The sequence below is a fragment of the Rhinichthys klamathensis genome, unplaced genomic scaffold (genome assembly GCF_029890125.1).
Source record: "Rhinichthys klamathensis goyatoka isolate OS25496 unplaced genomic scaffold, OSU_Roscu_1.1 h1tg000004l_1, whole genome shotgun sequence".
NCBI lineage: Eukaryota > Metazoa > Chordata > Actinopteri > Cypriniformes > Leuciscidae > Rhinichthys > Rhinichthys klamathensis.
Genome location: NW_026606557.1, coordinates 1,801,100 through 1,813,131, shown reverse-complemented (window position 1 = coordinate 1,813,131; position 12,032 = coordinate 1,801,100). Strand labels below are relative to the sequence as shown.

The 12,032-nt window shown below is 37.6% G+C and overlaps 1 protein-coding gene across 1 annotated transcript; it reads left to right on the top strand.

Annotated features, from left to right (window-relative positions):
* The first annotated feature begins 4,036 nt into the window (after positions 1-4,036).
* foxj1a (forkhead box J1a) lies at positions 4,037-11,486 on the top strand. The gene is made up of 3 exons (XM_056251029.1): positions 4,037-4,286; positions 6,045-6,622; positions 10,356-11,486. Exons 1-3 carry the CDS (start codon positions 4,244-4,246, stop codon positions 11,205-11,207), a joined length of 1,473 nt encoding a protein of 490 aa, XP_056107004.1. The 5' UTR covers positions 4,037-4,243; the 3' UTR covers positions 11,208-11,486.
* The last annotated feature ends 546 nt before the right edge of the window (positions 11,487-12,032 follow it).

Here is a 12,032-nt window from a genome sequence, read left to right as displayed (position 1 = left end):
ATAAACTGGGGTTTAAAAAGATGATTCACCTTTTTTTTTGTGGATTAAATCACTTCACATATTAAATCTTGTATGGTTCTTGTATAGTATTTTTGGTCTGTTTTGAAGTTTGCCGGATGTAAACTCATCTCTGTTGTGTCTTCACGCTGCCAGAGGACCGTGTTTGCACATCTTTTTTTATCTCTTGACGTGTTTTGTGGGCCTTGGGCTGCACTTTCCCTCTGACTCCTGGTTCATTTGTTTTCACAGGAGCTTTACGCTCATCTCCATCTGTGAATGACTGATCAAAATTAAACTGAGGGGTCTTAAGACGCTCTTCAGAGCTGATGCTCTTCTTCTTCTTCTTCTTCTTCTTCTTCTTCTTCTTCTTCTTCTTCTATCGCAACACTTAAGTCACAAGTACAAATGCATGGATGTCTGTATTAGATACAAAGTTTCAAATCAGCTGCGTCTTAATATGTTCATTTTTAGGAGATGGATGAACTCCCTTTACACAGGTATAGGGTATAATAAGAGGTTTATTTTAAATAAAACATCTAAAAAAATTAATATATACTTTAAAAAGTGCACTTTTGCTATATGCTATATTTGGATTGATATATAATAATGATGTTCAGACATTTTAAGTGTGCATAATAATTAATAGGCTATTAATCTTATATTAATATTGTTAGCGACTGTAAAAACAGAAAAGGGAAGTATAAGTAAATAAGTATGTTATGAAGCCTAATGATTGGTTGCGGTAGAATGACACGTGACTCGGTTGTGAGCAGCTTTGTGCTCGCGCCCTCTAGTGGTTAAAGTCAATCTGAAAACGTCTGATAGTCGTACTACAAAACAACACCTTTCTTTAGAAACAAGCAAGTTGAAGAGTACAGATTGGTAGCATTTGACATTGAGACTGTTTACATGAAGTTAAATTTAGACTAATATGTCAATTAGGAATAGCAATTTGACACAGCTTTTCTTTTTAGGCTTAAAAATGATTCAAGCAGGCTTATTATCATTAACTAAAACCAGAATTGAAAATAAAACCATTAAAAACTGTTTTTTTTTCTTGAAATGAAAGCAATATGTTACATTAACCTTTTATATACATATTAAAAAATGTATGTATTTTATAATGATCCTAATACTTTTTCAATAATACTAAAATAACACTGATTTTGGTTCAAACATTTGATATCATAAATTGCTCATTTTTATAATAATTTCAAAGCCACCTATATCTAGCCTTTTTTACTTTTAATCATTAACATGATATGTTTATATATAAACAAACAATTTGGCAACATTTTACAATAAGGTTTCATTAGTTAACATTAAAGAACGACCCGCACTTCTAAAAAATGTATTAATATTTGTTAATGTTAATTTCAATATTTTCTAATACATTATTAAAAATCACAAGTTGTATTTGTTAACGTTAGTTAATGCACTGAGCTAACATGAACAAATGATGAACAGCTGTACTTTTATTACCTTACAATAAAAAAAATTAACACATACAGTAACAAATGTATTGCTCATTATTAGTTCATGAAATAGATTAACTAATGTTAACCAACGAAACCATTGTAAAGTCTTCCCAAAGTCTTAACAATTAAATTATCACTATAGTTAAAATGCTAATTCTTTATATCAACAATGACGTCATCACTCACAGAAATCAAGTTACTTAAAACCATGCTTAATTTTGTACATTACTATGGTTTTACTACAAGAATCATTTAGTTGAATCATGGCTACTGGTAAAACCAGTTATTTTTGTACTCACTTAAAAAAGTTGGGTTAAAAACGACCCAACAGCTAACCCAATGGTGGGTTGATATAGCACCGAGCTAATGTTGGGTTATGTTAACCCAATAAATGTTCTGAATAACCCAATATTTTTAACCCAGCTATTGGGAACACAAAAATAACCCGTTTTTAGAGTGTAGTTATGGTTTTACTACAAAAATAATGGTTACTGTGGTAAGACCATGGTTAATTTGTAGTTAACTATGGTTATTCTACAAACATTTAGTAGATTACTATGGTTTTACTACAAAAATCATAGTTGAATCATGGTCACTGTGGTAAAACTATGGTTAATTTTGTAGATTACTGGTTTTACAAAAATCATAGTTGGATCATGGTTACTGTGGTAAAACAATGATGAAATTTCATTAACATCGTCAGGATGATTCAGTTATATTAAATTATAGTTTTTTGGACTCGAATAAAACTTTTAATTTGATGTTACCACATGAAAGGTGTATACATTTTCTTCTTGTGGTCATATATGGTGGTCATTTCAGCACTGCTTGTGAATTATGAGTTTGGCCTGATGTCCAAAGCTCTGTTTGCTTCTTTCTCTCTCATCCAGAGCCCGTCTGATTGGCGTTTGTCACATCACATGTGAAGCAGAAGGCTTGAAGAAGGACGAGCTCAAGAGATGCTGAAGCTTTTATTGCTATGGTTGCTTTTGTAGAGTTTCTTTAGCAGGAAGCCACTCAGCCACACTAACAGAAGAGCGCTCAAGAGGACAATCCCTCTTGTAGCTTTTTTATCCTCTATTTAGTCCCTCTATTTTACCAACAAAAAGTGCATTCCTTCAAAAACAACCCCTTTAGATGCACTCAAACTCAACACTTATCGCCTTAAACCTGTCCTGAGAGCAAGTCGAGTTTGAGGCTCATCCCTTTAACTGTCAGTTTCATTCATTTAAACACATCAATGACTGTATAATGTGGCGTTTGTGTGGAAACAATGCTAATACGTGTTACATGGTGCTGTTGAATGCAGTCTGACGCCTGAACTCTTGTCGAGAGGCTGCAGACTGTCCCGCTCCCATTAACAGGCATTGTATTGAGAGTAAAGAGACAGTTCCTGAAGCCCTTTCCTCTCTTGCCTTAGTGCCAGTCACGCGTGAAATCACTTTAAACGCATTCCTTATTGTTTGACCCCCCCGACATGTTTGTTTTTGGTCTGATCTGATTGTTCAAGACAATTTTAGACCTGGTTCCTCCTCTTCAAGTAAAGAAACAGGTGGCTTGAGACACATCAGTGCCAATTTCTACAAGTCAAAATAACAGATATTTAGAAGAATCATAGCTTTTACTGCAGCATTTGCAGTAATTACAAAATGAACCATGGGTTTACCACAGTAACTATGATTTCTTTTTTAGTAAAACCATGGTAAACAACAAAAATAACCATGGTTTTACAACAGCATTTGCAGCAAAGCCATAGTATAATACAAAATTAACCATTGTTTTATCACAACCATGGTTCGGCTACTATGATTTTCGTAGTAAAACCATGGTAAAGTACAAAATTAACATTTGTTTTACCACAGTAACCATGATTCAACAATGTTTTTTTTAGTAAAACCATATAAAAAAACAAAAATAACCATGGTTTACTACAGCATTTGCAGCAAAGCCATAGTATAATACAAAATTAACCATTGTTTTACCACAGTAACCATGATTCAACAATGTTTTTTTTTTAGTAAAACCATAAAAACAACAAAAATAACCAGCATTTGCAGTAAAACCATATTAAACTACAAAATGAACCATGGTTTTACCACAGTAAGATTCAACTATGATTTTTGAAGTAAAACCATGGTAATTACAAAAATGGTTTTACAGTTTTAGTAAAACCATGGTTAATTTTAATAAGGGTCATGATGGCCAAAGCTATTTAATTTGTCAGATAAAGTAGAAATAACTATTTTTCAAATTGGTTATCAAAAAGGACATTAAAAAATCATTACAAAAATAATTTACACCAAAAAACATTCTGCTCGTTGAGTTCAAAAGTACACAGGTGACAAGAGTGCGCATTTCACTTTGTTTTCGTTTGCAATTTGTATTTATTACATACAAGAAATTATACAATGTCATTGTACACAACATTATGATGTGTTTTCCTCGTTTGTAAAGTATCGTTTCCGTCGCTCTTTCTCTCGAAGCGAACGTGTGTAACGTTCACAAACCTGTCCTGTGCGCTCGCCCAGTCACCATAACAACCAGCCGTCCAATAGAAGAACGGGAATCTGTTTACAGGGGGGTGCGCCGTTGCTAGGGTGACCGGACAAACGTCCTGCAGCAGCAGGTATTAAACTGGCCCCGGAGCTCCTGCTGCCCCGGAGACCTTGAGCTGAGACGCGCAGAGACGCACATTCTCCAGCAGCTGCACCTCTGGAAGTCACACACACTTCATCGGATACACTTTTCCTTTCTTGAGTTATTGGATGTTATTTTTCTGTCACTCAAGGCTCCTATCGGTAAAGACAGGTGAGTTGATGCAAGGTTTTCTTCATCGAGTACGTTAGACATGACGTATTATCATCTAAAAAAAAACAAAAACAAAAAAACAGGTTACATTTTATTTTTAAGGTGTCCGTTTTACAGTGTAATTATACATTTAAGTACCGAGTCATAATAATTAACTACATACGCCACTTACTATAGGGTTAGGGTTAGGAATATTGGTCGTTTAGGGTTAGTTGCATGTAATTATGCATAATTTATAGTTATTACTAACTGCATGTAACATGTGAAACAAAGAAAACTGTAAAATAAAGTGTTACCAAATGTGTTTATAAGTATTAGTGAATATTATGTGCGGGATTAAATTACAAAATGCGTTATCTGGTAATTATTAAAATGATATCTAAACCTAAAAAAAAAAAAAATAGCTGAAAAGGGAAACTAAGTAAACTTGCTTTATTAGCAATAGTTTATTGAGTTTTATTAAACTAAACATATTGGTTACACTTTACCTTGTTACAGTGTAATTATACATTTAAGTACTGAGGAATATTAATTAACAACATATTGTTACTAGGGTTAGTTGCATGTTATTTCTGTTAAGTAACACTTTTTTTACATTGTTACAGTACATGTAGTTACTAAAGTAATAACTATAAATTATTCATAATTACACGCAACTAACCCTAAACCAAACCCTAATCCTAGCCCTATAGTAAGTACATGTAGTTACTTGATATAACTCAGTACTTAAATGTATAGTTACAGTGAAACAAACAAAGACACCTTCAAATAAAGTGTAACCTTGTTGTTATCACTAGATAGTAAGTACATGTAACAAGGATGCCGTACCAACATCTTTGAATATCGAAGGCAAAACATCATATTTTGTGAGTGTCCTAATGCACCTGCCATGCTGAGGAATGTCAGTGGTTTGGGATCTGCTCTATTGTGTATCCAGTAATGAGATGTCGTAAAGAGTGACCTGGGAAGTTTCCGGAAAGTTCTATGACCTCTATAAGCCGGAGAATCCAAATAAAGCAACACCAAAATCATCCATGGTTTTACCACAGTAACCATGGTTCAACTATGATTTATTTAGTAAAAGTGATAGTTAACAACAAAATTAAATATGTTTTTTTATCAAACTATGTTTTTCTGTAGTGAAACCATGGTAAACTACCAAATTAACCATGGTTTTACCACAGTAACCATGATTCAATTATGATTTGTATAGTAAAACCATAGTAAGTACAAAAGTAACCATGGTTTTACCACAGTAAGTATGGCTTAGATATGATTTTTGCAGTAAAACCATAGTAACTAACCATGGTTTTACCACAGTAACCAGGGTTTACCTATGATTTCTTTGCAGTAAAACCATAGTAATTACACAAATAACTATGGTTTTACCACAGTAAGTATGGCTTAAATATGATTTTTGCAGTAAAACCATAGTAATTACACAAATAACTATGGTTTTACTGCAGTCATTGTTCGTTTTTATAAGGGTTAGGATGGCCAAAGTAATTTGAACTGTCAGATTATTACTTTAGTAACTAGGCTACATGTAACATACTATGTAACAATGTAAAATAAAGTGTTACTTAACAGCAATGACATGCAACTAAACCTTACCCTATAGTAAGTACACGTTGTTAATCAATATTACTCGGTACTTAAATGTATAATCACTCTATAAGCCGGAGAACCCAAATAAAGCTTCCACAGTTGCCTGATAACGAAAACAAGCAGTTGGTCTAATCTTCATTGTCCCCTCAGGATTTGGCTGGGAAAGGAGCATGCTGTCCATGAGTTACACGGACGACCCCTGGCCCGAGGGTTCGGTGGGGCTGGAGGAGGAGGTGGTCACGGCCGCCGCTCAGGCCGAGTGCTTGGACCGCGGTTCAGTCGAGTGCAACAGCGCAGAAAACCTGGACGACAGCCTGACCAGCCTCCAGTGGCTCCAGGAGTTCTCCATCCTCAACGCCAGCTCGTCCCAGTCCGCCCACCAGCACAGCCACTTCTTCGGGAGCCGAGTGGGCTCGGATGCGCCCGCGTCTCCTTTAGCGGGAGACCCGGCGTCCATGGGCATGCCTCTGACTCCCGGCAAACCCACGGCGGCGTCTTTCTACAGGGTGCCGTCCTTGTCGGCTCTGCCCAGCCTGGTGGCCCACGGACACTGTCCAGATGAAGTCGATTATAAGACCAACCCTCACATCAAGCCTCCGTACTCATACGCAACTCTCATCTGCATGGCCATGCAGGCCAGCAAGAAAACCAAAATCACCCTCTCGTGCATCTACAATTGGATCACGGACAACTTCTGCTACTTCCGCCACGCTGACCCCACTTGGCAGGTAAGACGCAATATATAGGCAAACCTCTCCGTGTTATAAAACAGCGTTCATTTACACTCTGGGGCTCTTCGCATGTCGGTCAAAAATTAGCAATTTTTTTATTTCAATTAAATTATTGTACTATATTTTAGTTCCGGTCATGTTTTTTATACAATATTTTGTATTTTTTAAGGGATTTTATGGTACTATATTATATTTATGCTGTATTTATAATCTATTTATTTACTTTTTGAGCGTAGACCTGAACATTTAATTTTCAACTTAAACTGTCGTAAATCTTTAATTTTTCGAGCTTCGGACTTTGAGAGTTTGATCTCTTGTCAAAGACGACGCTTGGCAGATTATTTCTGAAGTCAAAAAAGTGTTAAAAAGTGAACTTAAAAAAGTTTAAGAATTTTATGTTTATTGTTATGAAAAATGGTACAAAAATAGTATTTTAAATTTTTTACATAAAATACATATTTAATCTAAAACTGTGATAAAATCAAAGCCATAAATCTAAACGAGCTGTATTCCAAATTTGAGGTTGATATCTCAAAAAATGAGTTTTCAGTAATATTTTGTTTGGCCGCAGTACCAAACGCCTCCACTAGATGAAATTCGTCTCCCATTCATTTCCAATGCCGTCATTTTTGACCGCGAGGAGCACAAGTGTGACTATTTTTTTTTTCAGGACCATTAAACCTGTTCGAATCATGTCCTTTTTTTTATAAATTTTTTTTTGTGTGTTCACATAGACCACTTTACAAAGTTTCGTACTATTCCGATGAAGAAAAATGTAAAAAAAAATTATCAGCACCAGAGGGTGGATGCACCTAATAGATGGTTAACCATGAGACCGGCATCATTTGCATAGCTGGCAAATGCCAAAGAGGGGTGTTTTGCTATTGTTTGAGCGGACTGGAGCGAGAGAAAGCCTTCTTAGCACCTGCTGAAGTAGGTTGTGTATTGGAGAGAGACCGACAGAAACCTTTCAGAAGGCCGTTGTTTAGAGGCTTGATATTTTGAGAGCTTTTGATGATAGTTGTATACTGCTAATGAAGTGCCCTCACGTGTAAGAATAGCAGCAAAAGAGTAATCCTAGCTGACTATACCGAAAGATACAAAAGATGCACAAAAAGATACATTTGTCCCCTTTTGAAACGTGTTCATGAGGCAAGGAGGAAGAATGAGCTCATAAGTTGGATATTTACACACAAAAAAAAAAGCGGGGGATTTCTAAAAAGATTTAGTTGTTGGTGAATTATTAATTAACCCCTTAGCCATAACCTCCTTTTCTCTGAAGAAAACACAGACATTCGCTCAGTTTTTAGATATTTTAACTCAAAGCAATGGTTAACCAGGGTTAGGAAGTCAGTGCTTCATTTAGGCTAAACGCAATTAGCTTGTGGAGGCTGGCGTGCCCGAAATATTGACATTGGACATCTTTATTAGCTTTGCGGTCTTGCATACTACTGAAAATTGACAAAATGATCATTTAGCATGTGCATGTATGTCAAATATACAGTCTTCCTCTTCTAGGAAATGGTCCACAAAAATTAATGATGCATTTTGTACTCATTTGCATAGCTAAATATTTGTCCAATTAAATGCTGTTCTGAATGAGAATGTCCCCCCCCTATATACCACCAACTTAGCAAGTAGCAAATGAGGTAACACTTTACAATAAGGTCCAATTTGTTAACATAGTTAATGTATTAGGTATTAAGAAATACAATTTTTTACAGTTTTTCTTTCATTATTGTTAATTTATACGGTTGTTCAACGGCACTGCTCACATAGGAGTCTCTTTCAATTCTATTGGTGAACGTGGAAATTTTGAATAAAAAACTCAAACCAGATGCGAAATCTGCAAGGGGAAATGTTTCGCCCCAACACAAATTCCCAGTTGCGCAGATTTCTATTGAAATGGCTAGATTTTGCCTGCCAAATGTTGTTGAGTAACTGTAAATGTAAATGCACCTTTAATACATTAAACTAATTGAACTTTTTGTATAGGCCTACATGTTAAAAATGCTCAAATATTAAAAATGTATTAGTATTTGTAGACATTAGCTTTGACCTGGACTAATGAAGGATGTAAAAGCATTGTTCGTTTTTTTATGATACACTGTAAAAACAATTAATAAAACAAAGATTACTGAAGTATGTTTTACAAGAAAATACTACTTTAGTCTTTCTTCTTTAAAATGTAATAATTCATTAAATGTGTTAATACCCGTTTACACCAAGGACGATAACTATAACGATATAGTTGTATATACTGTAGGTATTATTGCCATTTATTGCCATGTATTATTGCGATAGCATAGTATAAAGTAAACAGGAAGCAAAGTGAGAGAGAGAAGGAGCCCGAAGGAGCGCATGTTGGAGCGCTGCCCACAAGGATATCGGCTCCCAAAAAATACTTTCGTTCTAAATGATACCGACACAGAGGAATGATATCATTGGGTTCGCTTTTTACAGAAAGATTTTGTCCTGCTTACGAACCTTAAAAACAATGACAGCCAATCAGAATCCATCCTTAAAGAGCTTGAGTATTCAAAGCAACAGACGACAAAACTGCAGCACACACTTATAATAAACAGAACATTCTCGTCCGTTGGTTTGGACACTAATATAGTCACCATTATATAGTTATCCTTCTTGGTGTGAACTGGCCTTAAGTTGCCGTTTCTTTGTAATTATTTGTAAAATATAGTAGCAATTTCTGATGCCAATACTCAGTGTACTTAATGCATTAACTAAAATTAACAAATTGACCCTTTTTGTAAAGTGTTACATGTAATGGTTAACGGATGGGAAAACTAAAGCCTAAATTGAAGGGTTAGTTCACCCCAAAATGAAAATTCTGTCATTAATTACTCGCCCTCATGTCGTTCCAAACCCGTAAGATCATCGTTCATCTTCAGAACACAGATTAAGATATCTTTAATGAAATCCGAGAGGTTTCTGAACCAGCCATAGGCAGTCGTTGCAACTTTCAAGGCCCAGAAAAGTAGTAAAGACATCATTAAAATAGTCCATGTGACTACAGTGGTTCAACCTTAATGTTATGAAGCGGCGAGAGTACTTTTTGTGCGCAAACTCCCTAAAAATAATTAGTTTATTCAAAAATCTCTTCTCTTCCACGTCATTCTCCTACACTGTTGACGTAGTGTAAACAGTGCAGCGCTTCCAGTTTCTACGTCAGAACTTCGGCTCATTATTGGCCGACCCTGGTCATGTGATCACCACGACACATGTGATGCTGACGCAGGAGTCGCCCAATAATGAGCCGGCGTTCTGACGTAGAAACTGGAAGCGCTGCCCTGTTTACACTACGTCAACAGCGTAGGAGAATGAAAGTTGCACTGACGCTGCTGCCTATGTGGGGTCAGAAACCTCTCGGATTCCATCAAAAATATCTTAATTTGTGTTCCGAAGACGAACGAAGGTCTTGTGGGTTTGGAACGACATGAGGGTGAGTAATTAATGGCAGAAATTTCATTTTTAGGTGAACTAACCCTTTAATCTAACGACTAAAATCAGACAAGTCCTACAATATGTCCTGCCCAAATGTTCTTGTTTCAATAAGAAATATGTCCACACAAGAACAACTGCACTCAAGCTATTTAACAAGGTCTTTAATGCCTGACTTCCACGTGTTTAAGTGCATCATCCCAACACACAGGTGAACTATAAATGACTGATTGAACTAGAGATTAATACATTTTCTCACTCATCATTGCAGAATTCCATCCGCCACAATCTGTCGCTGAACAAATGCTTTATAAAAGTCCCGAGACAAAAGGATGAGCCAGGCAAAGGTGGGTTCTGGAAGATCGACCCCCAGTACGCAGAGCGCCTCCTCAGCGGGGCCTACAAGAAGCGCAGGATGCCTCCTGTGCAAATCAACCCGGCCCTCCAGAACCGCCTCAGGATGAACTCCCACACCGGACAAGCTGTAGCCGCCGCAGGAATGGCTAGGAGCCTTTGCGTGAGTCCTGAGTCCCAGCAGCTCCTGAAAGAGTTCGAGGAAGCCACGGGAGCAGATCAGAACTGGGACCCTCGTTTGACCGAAGCCACCATGCTGAGTTGTTGGGTTTCCGGGAAGGGCGGAAAGAGGAAACAAGCGTACAGCCACAGGATTGGTGGGAGCAAAGCTACTCGACGCTCAAGCTCCCCGCTTCTGGCCATGGATGAGCAGGAGGACTTAAGCTCCCTAAAGGGCAACTTTGACTGGGACGCCCTCCTGGACTCGGCCCTGAATGGAGAACTGAGCTTGAACGAAGGGGGTCCGTTGAGCCCCATTCCACGAGACGAGGACTTGATGGTTAGGGGCACCCATATCAGCCCCCTCGAAGCAGCTCCTGGAGGGGTCGTTGAGAGCCACGTGTTGATGGAAACCCAGAGGAGCAGAGAAGTAGACTTTGATGAGGAAACTTTCCTGGCCACGGCATTCCTGCAGAGTCCCTGGTCGGAGGTGGACGAGGGCAACCGTCCGGATTTCCTCTGTAGCTCAACGGTCAGCATCGATCAACTCTTTGACCTGGGAGACTCTCTCGGAGGGGACTTAAGCAGTAAGATCGAGTCTCTCCTTTGAAGAGTTACATTCGGTCCTTTGGAGACACAAACGAGTCGGCGAACAAAGAGGGTTTGGACTGTTTAGACCCCAAAGATTTCATTCTGGATTCCGTGAACTCCACGCGAAGATGTATTTTTAAAAAGCGTATCTATTTCTAATACTGATTTTTATGATTTTTTGTATTTGACATGTTATCTACCTGCATTAAAGTTAATCTAATCAAGTTCCTTAGCGAGTCCTCAAAATCATGCATCATGTGGATTCGGTGACTGAACGCCAACCATGAACGGACAGCACTGGAAGTTGTTGAGGTTGTTGTTTACAAAAGAAAGAGTTTAATTTAAGAAATGAACAGTTATACATACGGCGTCATATTCAAGCTAATTCTGTAAGATGTACAAAATCAAATGTGCAACTGAAATGATGACATGCCTTGTGACTGCAAACGATGTGCTTTCAGTGAGATTAATGCTGTTTAGAGCAGTCGTTCTCAGGACGTCGCCATGCAGGGATACACATTTTTGGATGTCCCACCTGATTTATATCATCATCATCATCATCATCATCATCTCTCTGGCAGAGACTCCAAGACCTGAACTGGATGTGCGTCAGATCACTGACCACTGGTTTATAATCTTTCGGCTGAAATGCAATTGTTTAGGTTTATAGTCAACAAATGAGCTGTTTTAGTGCTGAATGGCTGGTAGTGAAACAGTCATTTCACGAATGGGATTTAGGGGTTCCTGCCCTTGTCGGATTATTTCGGTAGGTATAACGTATGTGCCAAACGATCTCTTTTGCAACTGAACTCTAGCTCTGTAGTCTACAGTACATGCACATCTA